This window comes from Canis lupus, chromosome 13, assembly GCF_048164855.1.
Source record: "Canis lupus baileyi chromosome 13, mCanLup2.hap1, whole genome shotgun sequence".
Lineage (NCBI taxonomy): Eukaryota > Metazoa > Chordata > Mammalia > Carnivora > Canidae > Canis > Canis lupus.
The window spans coordinates 45,587,395-45,610,323 of record NC_132850.1 but is presented as its reverse complement, the minus strand read 5'-3'; the positions used below and the strand labels follow the sequence as shown (position 1 = coordinate 45,610,323).

Below are 22,929 nucleotides of genomic sequence, written 5' to 3'. Positions count from 1 at the left end.
TAGATATTTACATGTCGGGTTTATGAGCAAAAAATCTATTTTTCATTCTTTCAATCCTGAAATCATTAAATAGAAGATATTTTCATTAATATAATTAGATTTTCCATTTATTTATGTTGATAATGGTAGTGCTGTAACTTTCAAATACAAGTTCAATTCTTCAGACCCCTTGTCAATAGGATATCTGTTTGGAATAAACAGATATTATTATGTTTAATATTATTAATATTATATAATATGTTTAATGTAAACATATTATTAATGTTTACATTAAACCTTCCACAACAGGGACATTTGTGCTCAAGGCAGCTGATAAGGCTGTATTTTCATCTGAGACCATAGAATACAGTGACACTTACCACCTGGGAAAGAGAAGAATTAAACAGGTGACCATGGCCCCCATAGGATTGGTCCAAATCAAGGTCATTAGCCTATGAAAATCTCAAAGCCAGCAGCTGTCAGCCTTTTTCTACTTTGATATAGAGACTAAAGGAGTGACACACCCCATGGACACACCTAGATGGTTAGTGCCATATAAGGGAGGCATAGAGTACACACTCTTCTAGATTAAGCATCCTGGGTTCAGATCCTGCTCTACCTCTAAGCAGCTGTGTGAGAACAGGCCAATTCCTTAATTGTTCTGAGCTTTGATTTCTCTCATCTATAAAATGAGGATAATAATGAGGCCAATCTCATTATTTGAAGTTTAAATGAAATAATGTAAGTAAAGGACTTAGCCTTAGTACAATGCCAAGAACAAAATAAGTGCTAAGTAAATTTTAGCCATAGATATTCAAACTATTGACAATGATATTTGTAAGGAGACAGTCTGATATATTTCTTTTAGAAATATTTACCAACTGTGTTACTTATTATTCTTGGTAACAAATTACCAGTGCTGCCAATCACTATGGCATATTTTCATAGGAAAATGCTAACAATTCTTTCCCTTCTTTCTTAGCTAACAAGGTATTTCCCGATCCTGTCTGTGATCCCTACCTGGGGAAAAAATCATTAAATAAACCAACAAACAGAAGTCTCCACTATATGAAAACACACAACTCTGTTTAATCAAATAGATAGTTATTTCTGGGTCAAGTAGAAAAATATTTGTGATGAGTATTGTATTGCCTTAAAATGTCAAAGCTGGCATCAACCAACACAAATTTTATAATGTGCTAAAGCCCAAGGTCAAGAGAAAGGCAAAATAGAAGAGTTATATTTTCTACTAATACAGAATTCAATAGATTAGCAGAGAGAGAAGAAGACTGAAAATTTGAAACTGGATGTAGTCACACAAGAATATTACAGTGTCTGGGAGCTGATAAGGGCTTTAAGGAAATTTAGAAATCTTTAAAGGAATGGATGATATGATCAAAGCTTGTCCGTAAGAAAAGAGGACTAGAATAATTGAGAATACCAGTGGATTCCAATCTTAGTGAAGAGAAGTTCAGAATCCCTTAGAGGCTTACTTGAATAATATTTGGAAACAGCTGTGACTTGAATTTTAAAAGAAACATACTAAATATTTTTAAAGTACTCTAGAGGTGTGATGCATAGTGCATCATACAATTTTAGGAGTAAGTGGACTTTAAAAATCTTCGTACCTTAGGAGATATTTTTGAAATTCTGAATTTTCTTTTTTTTAATATTTTATTTATTTATTCATGACAGAGAGAGAGGCATAGACACAGGCAGAGGGAGAAGCAGGCTCCATGCAGGGAGCCTGACGTGGGACTCGATCCTGGGCCTCCAGGATCATACCCTGGGCTGAAGGCAGCGCCAAACCGCTGGACCATCAAGGCTGCCCAAATTCTGAATTTTCATATTTTATCGTACTCTGCTATTTTTCTTAAGTTTATTCATTCCCTCATCTATTCAATAAATACGTATTGAGGATTGAGCACCTAGTTCAACACTAAACAAGAAAAGAGGGAATTCTATTTGCCCAAACAATGGCAATGCTTTTTTTCCCCAAGATGTTCTCATGTGTGCCCATACTTTCTAATAATTCGTAGAAGGAAACTCTTTCAGATTTAAAGATTTGCCATCACTTACTACTCGGTGGGGTAGCTCCACACTTGAATGGCTGTTTTTTTCCCTTCCCTGGGACAAGTTGTAAGATCAGTCATTATAGGGCCTCATTCTGGGGCAAGTGAAAGGTGACCTGAAGGGAACTTGGTAATTAAAATTTACATAATTGGTGGTCAGAGTTTTGATATGTAGCAAGCCACCAGCAGTCAAGAGCTGGGAAAAAGCCGGAAGAAATGGGCAAGAGAAATGAGGAGGAAGCTCTGAAGCCACCACTCTGTCCATTTAGGTCCTGGAGGAAGTGTTTGGGTTGCCCCAGTAAAGCCCCCTTTAAATTTATGTGATCTGTGATCATAGATGCTTATTCTTTATGGTTGGTGAATACAGAAAAACTTAATGTAGAACAAATCAAGACTGTGACAGATTTGTCCCTGGTAAAATAAACCAAAAGGCCTGCATTTTCTTCTTTGATCTTACAGTAAAGAATAGTGTATAACGTAATGAATGGTCAAGGATATGGGCCTTGGTGTCAGATAGACTTGGATTTGTGGTAGGCTGTCACTTACTAGCTAGGTGACCTTGAATTCATTGTTCAACGCGCCTAAGCCTGCTACTCCCTTTTTTTCTTAATTTTTTTTTTTTGCAAACTGAGAATGGTAATATCAGTAATGCATAGTGCTGTTATAAGGCTCAATATATAATATGTGTAAACTGCATAGTACAGTGGCTCACACAATGGTAAGCCCTCCGTAAACATAAGCTATTGTGTTAATTATGCATTATCTCCTTGATATACTTTTAACAAACTCTAATACTGTTTTGCATAACGGAGATAAACTTTCAAAATGGGGTGAAACTAGTTATACAGTTTTACCTTTATCTGTTACAATTATAGCTTAACCACAGTAACTTAACCAAGTGGGGGTCTGTTTTTTTTCACACAATAAGGAATTCAGAAATAGACAGGATAGGGCTGGTGTAGTTGTCTGAGCACCCAAGCTCCTAATTTTCTGCTCTACCACCCTTATTAGATGGCTTTATCTTCATGGTTGAAAGAGGGCTGCTCTACCTCCAGATATCTGAGGAAGAACAGCCCAGGGTGACAAGATTGTCATTTTTCCGGGAGTTGGGGGGAATGTCAGAGAGACTCACCCTAGGAACTCCCACCTGTATCTCATTGGCCCGAACTATGTTTCATGGCTAGCCTCTAACTGCAGTGGAGGCTGGGAAAGGAAGAGCATGTTTACTGGGCACATACCACCCTTAAAAAAAAAAAAAAAAAAACCGGTTGTACCTCAGATATTATGTAAGCAATCGGCATTGTCTGCTACAAAGCCACAAGAAGGACACAGCTCCCAAGCCTGATGGTTTTCTAACAAAGATTTATAAATATCCTCAACATTGAGACATTCTGAGGACATCTGCTGAGACTTTACATCCTCCAGTCATCGTTAGGAAGAGAGATGGTCACTGATCTATGATTTGGCAAGATAATAACCAAAGTCCATTAGATGTGACTCCTAAATCAATACTCTCCGTTGGCTTTCATGCTGCAATGCAGAATCAGGTTGCCATTTAGTTCAACAGTCATGATCTTGGTGATATGACTCATTTATTCCGTAAGCATGTATTGAGGACTCACTGAGCTTGGAAATACAAGTAAGGGGAAAATACAGAAGCAACATCTGAAATCCCAATGGATTTTTTTTAAGGTTAAGTTAGATGACAGAGGCTGGCAGTGAAGCTCCATGTTTGGATGCTTAGAGAAGTTCGCTAAAGAATTCAATTCTATGTGATCAGCCTCCCTGGAATTAGGCATACCAAGTCCTAGCCATTTTTGATTACCAGAGGCATTGAAGTTCAGTTTTCTTCTATTGACTTAAAATGACCTAAACAAACAAACAAACAAACACAGATGCAGGAAGCATCTATGAATCTTTACCAGCTTAAGAGATTACAAATCTAAGGATTCCATTGAGGCTAACTGTTGCCCAGCACTAAGCAAAAAATGTCATCTAACTTTTCTGAGTTGATCCCAGGATGTTTATCAAGAACCAGTTTCACAAACCATTCTTGGTTGTAGACTTTGGCACTGATTTTTCAAGGCTGAAAGGAGCCTGAATGAAACCTAGAGACAATTGCTTAAGTACTCTGGGCTTAGTTTCCTTAAATGTAAGAAGAGAACTTTGAAGAAGAGGATCCTTAAGGTTCTTCCCTGACCTAAGGTTTGGGGCAGAATAAAGCCTTCATAACTTGATTCTGGTACTCAACCTTGATGCTGGTCCAGGTTGTGGGGTGCCCTGGGGTGGGAAAGGGCCTGGAATTTGGTGTTATTCAGTGCTCTGTTATTGGTTTCTTCCTCATTGAAATACAAGATTTGGATTCGAAGGAATCTGCATCCTTTACTTGATCCAATGTTCTGTTGAGTAGAGTTGGATAGAACTCGCTCCCAAATTCTACCAGCCAGGGTTTATTTCATGGAAATTTTTGGAGGAATGCCTGATGGGTTTCATCTTCCCAGGACCTGTGCATGGATTCTTCCAAGTTAGTTAAGAAGTAAAGTTTGAAATGACCCTAAAGAAGATCAAGCCTGTGAACTCTTATGCCTAAGAATCGCCACCCAATGTTTTTAATTGGGCACAGATTGGCCAAAACTATCACTAAATTCTGCTATCTTAGCTGTTCGTTGAATTGACATCTTGACCTGCAAAAAATTCCCATGCTTTGGAAGAGTGTTTGAAATGGTCCTCAAAGGGGATTTGGTTACACCAAGACCTGCAGAGAGGTGATCCTAGGGAACCTTATAGATCTGGTAGGACCAGCCAAGTTACCTCAAGTTGAAGTGACCTTTAAAAAGAAAAAAAGGCTATAGAAGAACTGCAAGCACTGAAGCAAAGATGCCAACCCACCAGAGTCCTTCACCACAGCTGACTCCTTAATTCATAAGCAGCCCTCAGAAGGTGGCAGCTTATTTTAAGCAGAGGCCTGCAGAGCCATGAAATCAAAGGACAGAGCCCATAGGGCCAGGATCTAGCCAGATAATCACCTATCTGGGATTCTGATGGTAAATGCACAGGATTGCAGAATTTCAGTTGAGATAGGCCTTGAAACTCCAGGCTTGACAATGAAAGAAAGAAATGATCAAAATACCATCTGTCATAATGGAAAACGCAGGCAGCCCCAGAGCCTCTTCCTCATGCGGCAGCCAATGCAGATTTCGTCAATCTGGACACTTCTTTATGCGTTGAGGTCACATTTTGGCCAATCTTTTGCTTACGGCTTGAACCAAATAAAGCCTTCTCATCTCCGCATTTCCCTTGCCAAAGTCAGGTTGAGAGATGGTTCTTTGAGAAGATTGTTTTGGCAGGAGATACAGAGATCTTCTCACACTGCAAAATGCACCAACAAAGCCAACCAGTTCACTAGTCGGGGGCTAAATAGTGTTCAGATGGAAAAGAAGCAAACTCAAGTCCTTTCCTTTGCCCTGCTTGATCTTTTTTTGGTATGCCTTGGTGGGGATGGGGGTGGTGGTGGTATTTGTTTGTTTTACCAAAAATGCTCCCCAAGTTTCAATGAAAGGTACAAAAGAATTTTCTTCGGTAATAACTAGTTTATCTCAGAGGGAATTGGCTTTTAGGATTTTCCCATTGGATCTTTCTCTTATTCCTTCTTTATTCTGACTCTTGACATACTATAGTTTCTAACTTCTCTCTGGCTAGAAATATTCTAGGCTGACACTTTCAAGAAGAAAAACGGAAAGAAATCCTGGTGTCTGTGAATTGTTGCTAAATCTGCACATGTCCACTTGTAACCAAGAATATTAAACTCAGAGCCAAAGAACAGGAGGAGAAGAAAAATCCCTTCCTTGCTTGTTGTAGACGTTGGCATTGATCCCACAAAGCTTGGAGGAGCTTCAGTGAGTCCATGGGTCTGAAGTCTCTGCTCTCCCAGATTCATGAGCCAGATTACCTGGGGCAATTTACTTCTCTAGGCCTCAGTTTCCTTATAAGTCAAAAGAGAACATTGAAAGAGAAGATCCTTCATCTGCCTTCGGCTCAGGTCATGATCATGGGGTCTTAGGATTGAATCCCACATCAGGCTCCCTACAAGGAGCCTGCTTCTCCCCTTGCCTATGTCTGTCTCTCTTTCCGTGTGTGTCTCTCATAAATAAATAAATAAAATCAAAAAAAAAAAAAGAAAGAAAGAAAGAAAGAAGAAAGAAAGAAAGAAAGAAAGAAAGAAAGAAAGAAAGAAAGAAAGAAAGAAAGAAAGAAAAGAAAGAAAGATTCTTAAGGTTCCTCCCTGAACTAAGGTTTGGGGCGGGATGGAGTCTTCGTTACTATGAAAACCCTGATTTTGGTATTCAACCCTGTACAAGTTGTGGTGTGCTTTGGAGTGGGAGAGGGCCTGGAATTTATGCCTTGGTTTCTTCCTCACGGAAATGAAAGAGATAGATTCGAAGAAATCTGAGTCCTGTACTTGATGTAATGTTCTGTTGAGTAGAGTTTGATAGGACTCGCTCCCAGATTCAACCAGCTGGGTTTATTTCATGGAAATTTTTGGAGAAATGTTTAATAGGGTTCATCTTCCCAGGACCCATGCATGAAATGAAATGTGTACCCTTGGATCACCGGGTCATAAGAGGCACAGTTTGGCATACCATCTCTTGGTCATTATGAACGAAGGGCATTAGTTCATCATAAACAGGAAGAGCTGAGACCTTGAGGTAGGGCTGCTAAGATAGAGACTCTCACTAGGTTCCTGTTTTTCCAACTGTACTATGAGGATCAAAGTACTTGCTCCTATATATGTATTTACTTCATGTAAAACAAAAACCTGTTTAAGAAAGAGGGAAAGTCCCAAACAACAAAAACCACAGGTGGGAAAGTAGAGAGAAAACCATTTGATCAGATAAAACTGAGTAGAAGGGAATTTGTGGAAACAATGAATGGATATCCTGGGATCACAGCCTAAGACTATGAAGATAAAATAAAATGCTTCGTAGAAAACAAAATCCTCTGAGACTCTGTATCAAAAAGACATCACTAGATGAGTACTTTGCTCTAGAAGAAATGAAATCCTTATTCACAGCTCCTTAAAAATAGTGAAACAAATGCTAAGGATATGGGAATAAAGATAAAGAAGAAAATGTTTTGGATCAGTGGTACCTGCGCCAGAAACTAATCCCTGTCCCAGCTGAAGGAAGGGAAGAAAAAAAATGTTTTAAAATAATACCTATATTCCAAACTAATTCATGGGTATGAACAGTTTAAAAGCAGTTCCTGGGGATCCCTGGGTGGCGCAGCAGTTTGGCGCCTGCCTTTGGCCCAGGGAGCGATCCTGGAGACCCGGGATCGAATCCCACGTCGGGCTCCCGGTGCATGGAGCCTGCTTCTCCCTCTGCCTGTATCTCTGCCTCTCTCTCTCTCTCTCTCTCTCTCTGTGACTATCATAAATAAATTTAAAAAAAAATTTTTTTTAAAAAAAGCAGTTCCTGTTAAGTGGAATTTTCTGTTAAATGTTACACTGCATTAAAAGTTTTATAAAGCAAACTCCTTATTAATCTAAAAGAAACTAGGTTTTGTTTTTAGCAGAATAGGAGATAATTGAGGTGGAAATGTGCTCAGGTGACAAGTGACTGCACGCTGTTGCTACTGACAATGAATGTGAAGAGTTCTTCATAGGGTGCTGGAGCTTTGTGGTTAACTGATAAACAATATCTGCCAGAGAGTTTGTCTTGAAAAGAATAATCTTCTGGCTTGTTGTTATTGGGAGGAAGAAAGGATATAGAACCTTTGGAGTATGGCTCAGACCTGCAGATATTTTCACTAATAAAATCTTTAAATCACAGTTCTTGGGTTGAGTTAAAACACCTATTCAGAAGGCAAGTAGCCTTGTTTTCACCCTGAATTGGCCATAAACCTTAACATATGCTGTCTCCAGGCCTCAGTCTATCCCACTATAAAATAAGAATAGTGTTTATTCCCTGCCTTACTTAGATTTTCATTCAGCCATTCACGTACGCAACACATAGATACTACATCCTTATTATGTATCAGGCACTGTGCTGAGGATACAGAAGTAAATCATGTAGAACCCCTTCTGCTCAATGACTCACATTCTAATAGGAAAGAGAGGCCAGAGAATGCACTTATCGAGCACTACTGCATACTGGACTCACTGGCTGCTTTATGTGAAAAAGACATATGTAATATAGAAGGTGTGTAAACAAATAATATAACAGGTAAAGAGGTGCAATGAAAGTGTTCGTAAAAGTGCTTTGGGACTGAGAAGGGGAAATGACTAACTCTCCCTGGAGAATTGGGAAGGCTTTACCAAAGAGATGAAATCTGGACAGGGCTTGAACATGAGCAGGACTTTGCCGTGCAAAAGAAATGCTAGGATGGGGAGTGGTTTCTGGTGCAGGTACAATTGATTCAAAAGTACTGCTGGCTTAGAAGGGACTGGTCTGTTTTCCAGAAGGGCAAGTAGCCCACTCTGCTGAGTATCTGGCTGGTTGGGGGTGAAGTGGGGAGCTGAAGGTGGGAGGTGGGTGGAGGAGGATTGTCAAGGATTTTGACACTCTTCAGAAGGCACGTGAAGGAAGGAGCTTGGCCTGGAGGGGCCGTTGGGATACTGGACAAGACACGTCAGATTTGTGCCTTCAAAAGACCATTCTGAAACCAGTGACGGGAGCTATTGGAATGGGGAGGAGCTGTTCCAGAGGCTTTATTAGCAATCCTGGTGAGAGAAGAGGACTCCATTCAGGCAGTGCAGTCAGGTCAGTCACAGAAAGATCTTTCAGATTTGTTTGTTCGTTTCCAAAGATTTTAAAGAATCAAATAATAGAAAAACTTTACTTAAAAATATGTCAATCTTCACTCCACAGTGTTGTCTACACACACAAATTGGAACCTGAAATCTCTTTGTTAAACCTGTAGCCTGTGACCACAAGTGATAGCCAGGCCAACTCATTCAAGGCCCAGGACAGCGATGGGGCTGGGCGTCTGCATCTACGACTTGGGATACTTGCTGCTGTCCCACCAGTGGTCTCCCTAATGTAGGGTTCCAGTCACTATTGCTAATTCATAGAGACCAGTATAGGCCTACGTATCCGTTTTTATAAATGTTTCCTTACCATTAAGTTCACAATTTAAGTATTATTAAATATTAAAGTATTATTAAAGTTTTTGTGGGGGTGGGGGGCATCTGAGTGGCCCAGTGGTTGAGCGTCTTCCTTTGGCTCAGGGCATGATGCTGGGGTCCCGGGATGGAGTCCCACATCCGGCTCCCCGCATGGAGTCTGCTTCTCCCTCTGCCTGTGTCTCTGCCTCTCTCTGTGTGTCTCTCATGATAAAATAAAATCTTTTATTATTCATCTGAGAGCGAACTGGTGAGAACAGGGGAAGGGGCAGAGGCGGATGGAGAAGCAGGCCCCCCGCTGAGCAGGGAGCCCCATGGGAGACTCCATCCTGGGACCCCGGGATCAGACCTGAGCCGAAGGCAGGCGCCCCGGCGTCATAAAGGACTTGTGAGCCCCTGAGATCACCCAGAAGGAGAGGCGGCAGGTGCCGCTGGGTGCCTGCGGCGCGGTGGGCGGCTCTCGGGGAAGCTGGGCCTGTGCGGCTGCAGAAAGGCGCGCGGACGCCTGGGCGCCTGCCCTGCTGGGTACCTACCTTGGAGCCACACGGACAGCTTCCGGCGACAGGCTCGCTGCGGACTCCAAACGGACTCTGCGCTTTCTCGCGCCGCCCCGCCCCCTCGGAGCCCCTGGGCTCCCTCGCCTGCGCCCCGATGGCAGCGGCTGGTGCCCGCAGCTGCCCAGCCGCTTCCAGAGGCCCGGGGCTGTTCTCCCTGCTGGGCTGCAGCACGTACTCATAGTTCTAGGAGTTTCCTAAGGCCCACAAAGGGAATTGGACTTCTGATGATGCTTCAACTTCTCAAGTGTGTGACTAATGCTTGAAAGAATTATTAGGAGACTTCTTTATTTCTAATTGCATCTACTTGTTCGGTATGTGACCCAATTAATTCATTCTTGTTGTGAATGTTATTGGAAGACCCTGTACCCTCTTGACCTCTCCTTATAATTATGACCGGGGTCCTCCTTTGAAGCACCATCTGGATTACACGCTTAACAGGAACTAAAATGCCCTCTCACCGCTGCTTGGGCCTAAGGACAGTCATCCAACAGTGGTTCTTGTGTTCTCAACCACTCAGTAGCCAGTACCTCCCTTTTGGTCTCCGTGCCCCCCCACCCCAGTCCCACCCCATCCCCGACAGGGTTTTAGCTGCATGGTCCTACTTTAATAAAACTGGCTGTTCTCCCCGAGGCCCAAAGAGCTGTGTTTTAACAAACACAGATAAATCAATAAATGTGCCTTATCAGTGTTGGGATTGCTGGCAGGTGCCTCAGAGCAAACAGGACTGCGATGCCATCATCCTCCTGGTCCCCTCCTCCACCCCCCCAAACACACTTGGATTTGTTTCTGCTTGTCTGTAGATCACACTGTCTGGCACATCTGCATTCAAACAAAAACTGATCCCGCCCGCTCACCCCAATGCAGGTGGAAGCCCGTATCTGGGAAGCAGTGTTAACCCAATTGTGAGAAATAAAGTTCTTTCTTGTGATGTCTCTGTCCAGTGGTCTCAGCATTTTCATCTGCATGGATCCTTAGAAAAAGTTGTACCATTTAATTCTCACCACTTGGCATCCGGTTCTATAAAGCAACATCTAATACACTTTAAGAAGTTTCACAATAATTTCCTAAAGTAAAGGACAAGCTGTCAATTCAGTAAACTGTTTTATTCTTCAGAGTGAGGCCTAAAGGCCTCTTAGTGGCCCAGACAAGTGTCCTCATTAATGTGTCCCCTTCACTCTTTTTTGGGGATTCTGTCACCCATCTCCCTCTATTACTGTAGAAGTTATGTTTGTGCAGCCCATTACAGTTCAGTGAGAAGAAATACAGATGAGAAAATCAGAGGTAATTCTATGGACGATGATGAGAAGTTAAAAACTTTTTAAGATGACAAGAAGGTGTATTAATGTCCACACACCTCAGTCATGGCTGTGAATTATGTACAGATAACTGGCAATACTCATCACTTTCCCCAATAGGATGAGACCTTTGGGGAAATTCTAGTTGTGGAGTAGTGTCTGAGCCCATTCAGGCTGCCACAACAAAATCCCACAGACAGGCTAGCTTATAATAACAATAGAAGTCTATTGTTCACAGTTCCAGAGCCCCAAAGTCTGAAATCAGGGTGCCAGCATAGTGAAGTAAGGGTTTTGTTCCAGCTCTCTATTGCTCACTTTGTCTTCACAGGGCAAGAGGGGCAAGAGAGTTCTCTGGGATCTCCTTTATAAGAGCACTAATCCCATTCATGAGGCCCCGCCCTCACCACCTCGTCACCTCCCAGGGGTATGACCTCCTAATACCATCACTGTGGGCAGTAGGGTCTCAATACATGGATTTGGGGGAGACACAAACATTCAGACTACAGCAAGAAGGATGCAGTTAGCATCTCCGTGTCCGTGTAACACATTAAGTTCCTCATTAAGGATTTTGCCCCACCCCGGACATAGGGCAAAACGTTTCTTCATAAAGGGCAGTGAAAGTGTATTTCCTTTAAGGGATCGAACCATTTGTTTTTCCATCAGAGTCCGAGATCCAGCCCTCTTTATTTACCGTCTTGTGGCAAGAATGTGCATGTCTGGAGTTCTGACATGCGACTCAACCAACCATTTGCTCACTTACATATGTTGAGTACCAACTGTATACTGGGCACAGCGCTAAACCCTGCATTCAACCTACTGGAAGGTTTGGTTGGCTGACCTTTAGTGACAGAGAAAACACGGGATTCTTGACTAGAATTGGAATCCATTTGCCACCACAACTTTCAAGAATAGCCTTCTTAGAAACAGGAAATGAACATGAAGCCTGGAGTTTCCTGGGACTTACTGGCAGTGCCCAGCCACAGTCTTCAGAAGGAAGCCTCTGCTAAAGTCCTGATGAATTTTGACTAAAATGAAATTTGTTCATGATGCCTTGTTTACCCCTCATGATGCTTTGCTCTTTTGGCCCAGAAACAGAAAAGATAGTACTAGAGGCAGGAAACGGATTGCCATCTTGGAAATTCAATGACCAGCTTTTCCCCTGTGATGTGTGTGGGAAAGTGTTTGGCCGCCAGCAGACATTGTCCCGACATCTCTCGCTGCACACAGGTGAGTCAGGGCCTCACTCCTGTTTTCTGCACTCTGGATCACCCAGCTTTTCTCTTCTCAACAAGTTGAGTTTCTCTAGAGGATTATAACAGAAAATGGTGGAAATGTTTCTGTCCTGGCACGTTCAAACTAAGGCCCCAGAAAAGGTTTTTATTTATATTGAAAGTAGGATGGATGAGAAAAGATACATGTGGGCTCGTGTAGGTAAAGTTCTCGAACTCTTAAGTAATGTACTGCTGTCATCTTGAGGGTGCAGGGGATGGGGACACACCCCATCTTACTGGTTTCATCCTAGAGTGGTAAATGGGAGCAGCAGAGGGACAGAGCAGCTGGTGGAGAAACTGTTGCTATCTTTACCTTCATGTAATAGTAGAGAAATGTGGCTGATTCTCCGTGTTGTGAAAGGGAAGGCAACCAAATTAAGACAGGATAAAGGAGGAATAAATAGTAACTTAATTAATGCAACAAAAATAAGTTCCTCCTCCCCCAGAAGAAAGGACTGTATTTTATCTTCACTGTGGGGGTCCTCCCCTGCCCTGCCAAGCCCCAGGCCACCAGCACTTAACATGTGGGACACCCCCCATAGTAATAATGATGAGAAAAACTTTTTTCCTCATTCTTTGCTGTGAGGTGAGTAAGACGGGCATTTTGTAAAGGCAAGCCCAGAAATACAAAGTAAGAATCCGGGAAAGAAAATGAAGTTGCTCCTTGCTTTTTCTGCTACCGCCTGCTACCTTTATCTGCACAATGAAAGCAAAGCCCGCTCCTTTTACTATAATTTGCTTGATTAATCGAATGAATTCAGAATGCCACTCTGGAAAGAGCCCTGAAACGTTGTCAGTTTTACGAGAGGTTTTTCATTAAGAAATTAATTGAAATTTTTAATTTTATTTACGTAAAATGAAAATTTCCCATTAAATTATTTCACACGAGTCATTTTCCCCCCTTTAATTTCATTAGTTTTTTATTTCTTGGCTGACCTAGGCCTGGAGCTTAGGGAAAATGATGAGGCTTCTCTTACACCAGTCCCAGGAAGGCTGTGTTCCATTCTCCTTTCCACAGCTAAGCGCCCACCCTCGGCAGATACGTGGGGAGCATGTGCACACACACAGTCACACATACACAATATTCTTTTACTCCTAGGGGGCTCCCCTTATCAAGAAGAGGGACCTATGGGTGTCTAGGAAAAAAGGAGATGGTCCAGTTGCCCTGGGACTTTATCTTTGAAAGTACTAATCCAGCAGTGAGCTGCTGCATAATGACTTTTAGAGACTACAGTTCCAAGGTGTTCCCTCTGTGGCCGTCTGCAAAGAGATTTGAACTCCCCCGAGCTTGATAGCGTTAAGTAGTCTCTTGCAAGGTGTTGGGTTTTCATTTTTGAGAGCGGTTTGGGTTTTCTCCTCTTCCTTCTCCCCCAGAGGAAAGAAAATACAAATGCCACTTGTGCCCCTATGCTGCTAAGTGCCGTGCGAACCTTAACCAGCACCTGACCGTCCACTCGGTGAAGCTGGTGAGTACGGACACTGAGGACATTGTCAGCGCCGTCACCTCTGAAGGCAGTGATGGGAAGAAGCACCCTTATTATTACAGGTGAGCTGTGAATGGAACCTTCCCCGACTTTCCTGCACACTCCCTGCCTGTGTGCTAGGGCACAGGTGATGAGATGCTGCTTCTCCGTCTCCGTGCCAACCTTCGCTTTAATAGTTGCTCTGCTGAGGCTGAACCGGGAAGCGGCGCTGACTCCTCTCTGGCTTGGGTGGCCCCAGTAGGATTAATTGAAAGGGACATGGTCTTGGAGGTGGCTTTCTGGGGTGGAACTCCGGAGAGTGACAGGGCTCTGGGAATTATTAGCTTTTAGGTTTGTGCAGCTGGGAAGTTTCTACCTTTGTAACAGAACACCTTGCCGCTTCCTGAGAATTGTCTTGAGGAGGAAAAGAGTAGGGAAAATAAATCTGAAACTCTGAGGAAATCGCCCTGAAAGCATTGCCTATTTTCCCCAGTCGTATTGTCTTCAGCACCTGAAATGCTGTATTTCCCTTCCACATTCGACCGCGAATCCATATTTGGTTTGGTTGCTAGATGATCCCAAGGTTCAGCATCTTGCCCAAGACGTAGACCATACAGACTGATGGAAACTTGCATTTTCATGAAATGTCCCCGTGGATGGGTGGCTTCTATCAGGAATTGTCAGACAGGAGTTGCTCCTGCTTGCAGTGCCATCCGAGGACTTGCACGTGCCTTCGGTCCTACACGGAAGGTTTCCGGGGCCAGAGAGAGGCTCACCGGGTATGCGGGGTGCTCGGAATTTATGAGTGTATCACCGCTGCTAACATCTTGGCAAGGCTGCGCCGCATCCCCTTGCCCAGAGGAATCAGTAAGGTGATGTGCAGCATCTGGAATCTCTGATTTTTAATTATCTTTATGATTATTTAGCATCATTATAGCATGTATGGGATTGTTACGTTATGCTGGTGCTTAGTCCACTTGGCACGGTGACCACTTCAGAGCCGTCCCAGAAAGCGGGAGAATTTTCTAATGCAAAAACCTTTTGGCGGGAGGAGAAACGTGTGCAAAGTCCAGTTTTCTGAGCGTACCACAAAGCCTCACTCCTCTCACTCTCCGTTGTTTTTTTTTTTTTCTTTTTTCATCCCCTCATTTAGCTGTCACGTGTGTGGATTTGAGACTGAGCTCAACGTCCAGTTTGTCAGCCACATGTCACTCCACGTGGACAAGGAGCAGTGGATGTTTTCCATCTGCTGCACCGCCTGTGACTTCGTCACCATGGAGGAAGCAGAGATGAAGGCTCACATTGGCACCAAGCACACAGGTGACCGTCACTGTCCGCCCTCCTGGCCTGCACGCCCGCGCGGGCAGAAGCATCCCTATCACCACGCGACCCGGGCCGTTTCTCCCTCCCAGCGAAGGCCCCGGGTGGCGGACGCCCCAGGCTCCCGCGTCGCTGGGCGGTGCTGAGCCGGCGGCGTGGCCCTCCCCGGGGTCCTCGTCGTAGGCGACGCCCCCAGCCTCGCCGCTCCCGCATTCCGTGGCGGCGGCTTTCCAGAAGGGAGCCCGCTGCCCCGGCCGGCAGCCCAGACGCGACCCTCCGCGCCGCGCCGCGGCTGCTGGGACAGGCCGCCTGTCGGGGCTGCTCGGGGCCCGAGCGCCGCATCCCTGCGACGAGCCGGCCGGGGCCAAGGCGCGGGCAGGGGCCGCCTTCGCTAGGGCTCCCGCCGCCCGGTTGACCTCGGTTCCGCGAAGGTCCCGCTGTGACGTCACCGCGCGGTTCTCTCGCGAGGGCGGGCGCCGGGGACGGCAGCGACGTCCGCACGTGCTCGCGCGCCCCGCCCCCCGCGCCGCTCGCAGCCCTGAGGCCTCCCTGGGCCGTAGCCGCCGCTTTGGTGACGCTTTGGTGACGCTTTGGTGACGTGGAGCCGCAGCGGTGAAAGCTCGCTTTTGCCGCGCGTCGGGCGGCGGTGACTGGAGGGCTGCGGAGGCGCCGCTTCCCGGTCGGTTATGGGCTCGAGCCGCCGTCGCGGTCGCGCCGGGGCGGCGGGCGAGCGGGAACCCGCGTCAAAGACCAAGGGAAGCAGCGTCTCGGGAGTGGCTAACGGAGGCAAAGGCCGCCCCTCCTCCAGTGCTACCGGCTTTTCAGATATTTTTTTCCCTCCTTTCCGCGACTCTCCCATTCTGCCAGCCCTTTCCACACCCCAGGTTGGCCTGAGGCCGCTCAGGAACCTTCCTCCTCCCCCACCAGGCTCCAGCTCCTCGGCCACCACCCGCCTCAAGGAAACCATAGAAACCATAATGGCTGGGAAGCAGTTGGATTTAGAATCACTTGATTGTCACGGATGAAAACCTCACATTCACAAGTAACCAGTGCAAACACGCTCATGGCCACAAGAAACAGAGACATCTTGTTCCCTCCGAGGTGGTAGGGCTCCTTGTCTACCTGGGAAGAATATCCTCGTTTGTTAGCACAGAGACCAGAGTGAAATGCACTAAAGAAGTTGCTTTTTCTTTTTTTTTTTTTTTTTTTTTTTTTTTTTTTAAATTTTTTATTTATTTATGATAGTCACAGAGAGAGAGAGAGAGAGAGAGAGAGAGGGGCAGAGACATAGGCAGAGGGAGAAGCAGGCTCCATGCACCGGGAGCCCGATGTGGGATTCGATCCCGGGTCTCCAGGATCGCGCCCTGGGCCAAAGGCAGGCGCCAAACCGCTGCGCCACCCAAGGATCCCAAGAAGTTGCTTTTTCAATACAGTAGAAGCCTTGAACAGTGCTGCTATTAGGGAATAAGGTTATAACCTTTTTATAGGTTTTTTTTTTTTAGCCAGGGAAACTCAGAATTGCGTTTTGTTTTGTTTTTTCTTTTTCTTTCTTTTTTTTTTTTAAGGGCCAGATAGTGAACATTTTAGGCTTTCAGGCCATACAGTTTCTGTCACTACATTCATTGGAATGAATTGGAATTTGAAAGTAGTGTAGACAATACACAAAAAAGCGAGCCTGGCACTGTTCCAATAAAACTTTATTTACAGAAACAGGAGGCTAGATTTGGCCAAATCTAGGGCTATAATTTGCTGACCGCTTTTATAAGCTAATGGTCTTCAACAATGAGAGTTTCTTGCATTTATTTAGTTGCTGTTGAAGTGTTTGAGTTTGACCCAAGATACGTCGATCGTCATCGGTTCATTAATAAGCTGTATGATTACAAAGTTATGATACAAGGCAGTATATATGCTACGTGATACATATTATACTCCATATTCCTGAGAATAGGAAGCCTATCTAAGTTGCTGCTGTCTCTCAGGCACCTGGACCAGTGCCTGCACTGTGTAAGTGGAAACAAACGTTCATTCAGTGGATGAATATGTGTGTGCAAGCACATTTACACATGCTTGTGTGTGCTAAGCAAGAAAATTATTCTGATGAGGCCCTTATCAAACCCTGAGAGACTTATGCATTATAATCTATGTGGAAGTAGTTCCTTGGAATGAAGGAAAACATGCTTTGAATTCTAGATCCTAATTCTAGACCCCATGGTAGCATAAATAGCGCTGCACTTCCAGAAATTCATTTTAACTTCTCTGGGCCTCCATCCATTCCTTGACTTTTTGAATGTGCAAGGGATGCCCAACAGGCATAAGATTCTATAATTCTATGGACCTTGTCATCCGACTTGATTTCCCTGTCCTAGGAATGGGCACCTATTATTTCAGTGAAATAGTCAAGAAATCTGTGGTGCTTTCTTGTTACAGACGTGAAGCTGTGATCTACAGGATGAGCTTTGTCTCCCACAGAATCCATGTGCTTTCTGTACTTCCTTCCTGGCTACTCTCACCCAGGGCACATTTGTGAACAGGGTGCTGCTGAGTGGGCACCTGAGGAACTGCCCTCTGTCTAGGTAGTTTCTTCTCAGTGACCCCTCCTTACCCTCTTGCTCCCACTCCCTGGCTCCTTGTGTCTGCAGAGAACATCAACAAGGGAAAAATATTCCCTCTGGTTTTCCTGATTTCCTCAACGCAGATTTTGCTGCAATTTTTCAATGTTGCAATAACAGCATTGAGGAATCTGAATAGCTATTTGGAAAATACAACCATCAATACCTTCACTTCACACCAACACCAAAATAAGTATCCGACAACTTACACAATCCCCATTAACAAATCAGCCCTAGAAACGCTTGAAGCAAATTAAATGTTTATCAAACTTCCAGAGTGAGAAGGATTTGTGAAAGCTTAAGTGAATCAAGAAATGGGAAAAGAAAAGAATCAAGAGATTTGATGCATAAATATATCGTCTTCTATTTGCAAAAGAAAAGGAAAAGAGAAGGAAAACAAAACCAAGAAAAACCAGTCTGAAAAATGTGTTGGTAAAAATGACAAAGGCTGATATATTTGCTACGTAGAAATGTCATATAAACTGGTAGGAAACACTTTAGGTCTCTAAGTGAAGAATTTACAAAAGGATAAAAACCGTCAATACACACACAAAAAAAAGAAATAAAAGCTAACCACTCAACATAAGGAAAAATATTCAACCTCACTAGCCATCAAATTAAAACTCAAGAGTGGTTTATGTTTCACCGATTGCATTAGGAGTGTGTTTTACAGTGTCACCCATGGTCACTGGATGCTGCTGATACTCTTATGGCCATGACCCTACAGAGTGGGAGAACATTTGAAAACTCATTAGGTGGTATAGACCAAGTGACTTGAAAATGCCTGTAACTCTGTAGTCCTTCTGGGAGTCTGTCTATAGGGGGAAAATATCAACCAATGGAATATTAATTTTTTTCTCTCTTTTTTAAGGAGTTACATGTGATTTGTAACTTTCTTTTTTTAATGACATTTATTTATTTTAGAGAGAAAGCATGCATGAACAAGCAGGGGGAGGGGCAGAGGGAGAGAGAATCTCAAGGAGACTCCTTGCTGAGTGCAGAGCCCAATTCGGGCCAGCTCGATCCCAGCACCCTGAGATCATGACCTGAACTGAGATCAGGAGTTGGCCACTCAACCAAGGGAGCCACCCAGGCACCCCTGAAATACTAATAATATTCACTTAAAATTCACTTTTAGGGCACCTGGGTGGCTCAGTGCTTAAGCATCTGCCTTTGACTCAGGTCATGATCCCAGGGTCCTGGGATCGAGTCCTGCATCAGGCTCCCTCCTGCTTCTCCCTCTGCCTGTGTCTCCACCTCTCTCTCTCTGTGTCTCTCATGAATAAATAAAATCTTTTAAAAAATAAATAATAAAATTCAATTTTAAGGCAATATTTTCAGTAGTGTAGGATAAGTCTACCCCATGGATATGATGCTATCATTTATTTTTTTAAAAAGATATATTTAGGGACACTTGGCTGGCTCAGCAGTTGAGCTCAGCAGGGGGGCTCAGGGGTCCTGGATGGGGTCCCAGGATCAGGTCCCACATTGGGCTCCTGCATGGAGCCTGCTTCTCCCTCTGCCTGTGTCTCTGCCTCTCTCTGTATTTCTCATGAATAGATAAATAAAATATTTTAAAAATATAAAAAATTAAAAAAAATAAAATATATTTGAGAGAAAGAGCATGAGCATGTGAGCAAAGAGGGATAGAGAGGGAGAGAAGTGGATCCCCACCGAGCATGAAGCCTGACCTGGCACTTGATCTCATGATCCTGAGATCATGACCTGAGCCGAAACCAAAAGTTGGATGTTTAAATGACTGAGCCACCCAGGTGCTCCAATACTACCTTTTGAAACCATTAATTTATGATTATTTTCTTTTTTTTAAGATTTTATTTATTTATTCATGATAGACATAGAGAGAGAGAGAGAGAGAGAGAGAGGCAGAGGCAGAGACACAGGCAGAGGGAGAAGCAGGCTCCATGCCGGGAGCCCAACGTGGGACTCGATCCTGGGACTCCAGGATCACACCCTGGACCAAAGGCAGGCGCCAAACCGCTGAGCCACCCAGGGATCCCCTTTATAATTACTTTCATAAATTTTTTGAGAGCCAACTATGTGCCGGGTATATAAAACAGCATGGGAAAACACGAAGTGTTCATTATTGTTATCATTACTTATGTTATATTTTATAATAATAATGCATTCTATAATGTTTGCAATGAGCTAGGCATTGTTCTTGGTGCTGTATGTATAAAAACCCATTTAACCCTTACAACAAACATATGAAGCTGCTGATATTATCCCCATTTTTAAGATGAGATCGTTGAGGCACTAAATTAAATCCCTTGTCTTAAGTCGTTCAGCCATTAAGTGGTACGGGCAGCATTCAAACTCAGGTATTCTGGATCTGAAGTCCTTATTCTTAACTACTATGCAATTAATGGCAACAATTTTAAAACAGATATGCTTACTTCTAAAAAATATAAAAAGAAGTATATCAAAAATATGACGTTTATATTGAGGCAGCAAGACAATGGGTAATTTTTATAGTCTCAATTTATCATTTGGTGTCATTTTAGATTATGAAAGATTTAGTTTTAAGTTCTCTTTAGCTGGCTGTCCTGAAGTATGAGGTTGCATTACCTGTGCACAGATGTCCTTCACCAAGAATCTGTGTGCTGCTGAAAGTGAATGACCGCTTGGATCGAAGTGAGCCATGGACTGAGTTGACAAGGGCACCCCGGGTCACAGCCTACAGGAGTGAGAGCAGAGGAAGCGGTGGGGCTAAGGATTCCAACTTGAGCTGCCGTGGCTCTTTCCCCATGCCGAATCACAGAACGGCTGCCGTGGCACCTGTATATTGGTACATCTATTAATTTAGGCAGCTTTCCCCAGTGCTTTAAGCCTGAGGATACTTAGCTATTGCTAAAGATGGTAATTAAAATTATAGGCTTTGATTCTAAAAACTAATTTAAAATCATCACTTGCAAGATTCTATGGATAAGACCCACCTTAGATGATGGATTTGATGAAGCAATAGACTCAGGTCCCCCACCAAACATATTCTGTTTGTCTACAAAATGTGACTACCCTGGTTATATATTTAGGTAAGAGACTGGTAAGAGACTTGTACCAAGAGATGGGGAGGTTCCTATACTTCAAAGGCGTATTCCATCCCTCCTTGTGGGTCAGTGAGTGAGGTCACAGTGTCTGTCCAGGAACCAAGTTCAGTTCTGCCAGGAACAAGACTTGGAAACATTGCAAGAGGGTAAATATTTTTTCCTTCCTCTTTTTAAAAACTGTTTTAAATTGGACAAGTGATTTATGGTCCCTCTAGAAAATTTTGAAAACCAAATAAAAGAAAACAAACATACCGCCGATGATTTCACGCACTAGCTGTAACCACCATCAGCTTTGTTTACTTCTGGATTTTTTAATGCCCATATATAATATATGACTTATTTTTTAATCTCCTAATAAAGTTCATTTCTAGAGTTTACAATGACTAGATTTACTTAATTGACTGTTTTGAAGGGAACTGATGCACAGTCTCCCCATATTTCCTACCCTAACCTAAAATGATGGGACTGCTTCGATTTTGTTTGGGGAGAACAGACATCTTAACAATATCAAGTCTTCTAAACCATGAACAACGTAGAGCCCTCCTGTTATTTGGGGTGCATAACATACGTTGTTTTCATTACAGTCAGGTTCAAGTGATATAATACCATTTTGGGTGCAGTGTAAGAGCCTGACAAAAACATACTTCCCTGTCTCCTCTCCCAGCCTTTATGCTATCACTGTCAAATACTTATATATGTTATAAACCCTATATTACATTGTTCTTTAACAAAATTACTCTTATCTTTTAGAGATTTAAATAAGAAAACCTCATGTATTTAATCCATATAGTTGCCATTTCCTGTGCTTGTCATTCTTTTGTGTAGATTCACTTTTTACATTTCATGTCATTTTTCTTTTGCCTTAAAAATTTCTTTGAATTTTTTTTGTAATTCTAGTCTGCTGGTGATGAATTCTTCCTGCTTTTGGGGTGGGGAGGGAAGCTTCATTTTTTGAAATACATTTTCACATGGTATGAGATCTCAGATTGACAGTTGTTCCTTTCAGCACTTTAAAGATGGCGCTCCACTACTTCTCACTTGCATTGTTTCCAGTGAGAAATCTGCTGTCATCCTTATTTTTGTTCCTTTACACAGAATGTATCCTTCTTCCTCAGGCTGCCTTTTTGGATATTTTCTTTATCACTGGTTTTGAGCAATTGGATTATGATATCCCTTGCTGTAGATTTCATCTTTCTTATGCATGGGATTCGTTTTGCCTTTTGGATCTGAGGTTTATGGTTTTCCTCAAGTATAGAAAAGTTTTCACTCTTTCAGATTTTTCTGCCCTTTCCACCTGGTCAGGGACTCCAGTTATATTAAGCTACCTGAAGGCACCCCATAATCCACTGATGTACTTTTCATTTTTATACTACCCCCCCCCCCGTTTCATTGCAGATAATTTCTATCAGTGTTATTTATCTTCAAGGTTCATTAATCTTCTGTCATGTTGAAATTGCTGGTAATCCCATCCAGTGTACTTTTCATCTTAGACATAATTTTCATCTCTAGAAATTGATTTAGATCTTTGTTATTTTGTTATATCTTTCATATCTCTATTTAACATTTTGAATCTATAGAATATAGTTATAATTGTGCCTATGCCCTTGACTGCAAATTCTAATGGCTGTGTCAGTTCTAGGTCAGTTTTAACTGGTTGGTTTTTCTCCCTGTTTTGGGTTGTGTTTTCTTGTTTCTGGGCATGCCTGCTAATCTTTGTTTGAATGTCAAACATAGTGATTTGCCTTGCTGGGTGCTGGATATTTTATATTCCCATAAAAATTCTTGACCTTTGTTTTAGGATGCAGTTAATCACTTGGAAAATTTGACTCCTTTGGATTTTGCTTTTGTGGCTTGTCAGGCAGGTCTGGAGCAGTGATCCAAGTAGCGCCGATCATTACCCACTCCTAAGAGATCTTCCTCAGTTTCCTACCCAATGCCTTGAGAATAGCAAGTCTTTCTAATCTGGCTACTAATGGAAACAGCAGTGTTTTCCAAGCCTTTCACATGACTTTTTTCCCTGCAGCCTTGGGTGGTTTTCTCACACGTGTGCTCTGGTCCCTACTCTGCTGAATTACTCATGGGGGACCCTCTGCAGGTCTTTGAGTTCTTCCTCTGTACAGCTCTCTGCCCTCTGGTACCCTGCCCTGCCAATCTAGCCATATTGATCTCCCCAGG

The 22,929-nt window shown here is 43.3% G+C and overlaps 2 protein-coding genes and 1 long non-coding RNA gene across 42 annotated transcripts in view; 2 read left to right on the top strand and 1 right to left on the bottom strand.

Moving 5' to 3' along the window:
- Positions 1 to 22,929, bottom strand: part of C13H4orf51 (chromosome 13 C4orf51 homolog) — a 102,052-nt gene that overhangs the window by 24,719 nt on the left and 54,404 nt on the right. For 10 of the 30 annotated variants that reach the window (XM_072773503.1, XM_072773504.1, XM_072773502.1 and 7 more), the window contains one exon: positions 20,276 to 20,384. In XM_072773503.1, the coding sequence (XP_072629604.1) occupies positions 20,276 to 20,384 (109 nt within the window). Of the gene's footprint in view, positions 1 to 16,796; positions 16,950 to 19,609; positions 20,486 to 22,929 lie in introns of those variants that run through there. The other 20 variants (XM_072773483.1, XM_072773498.1, XM_072773497.1 and 17 more) reach the window with 20 other exon arrangements.
- The window catches only part of ZNF827 (zinc finger protein 827), a 169,246-nt gene that overhangs the window by 137,316 nt on the left and 9,001 nt on the right, over positions 1 to 22,929 (top strand). For all 11 annotated transcript variants that reach the window (XR_012006056.1, XM_072773467.1, XM_072773463.1 and 8 more), the window contains exons 9-11: positions 12,116 to 12,253; positions 13,672 to 13,843; positions 14,914 to 15,080. Coding sequence is in view for 10 of the 11 variants with exons in the window: in XM_072773467.1 (XP_072629568.1) it covers positions 12,116 to 12,253; positions 13,672 to 13,843; positions 14,914 to 15,080 (477 nt within the window). In the remaining variant the exon portion in view is untranslated. The remainder of the gene's footprint in view (positions 1 to 12,115; positions 12,254 to 13,671; positions 13,844 to 14,913; positions 15,081 to 22,929) is intronic.
- Positions 6,240 to 12,045, top strand: LOC140603036 (uncharacterized). The gene is made up of 2 exons (XR_012006074.1): positions 6,240 to 10,042; positions 10,532 to 12,045. It is a non-coding gene; the product is annotated as an uncharacterized lncRNA (long non-coding RNA).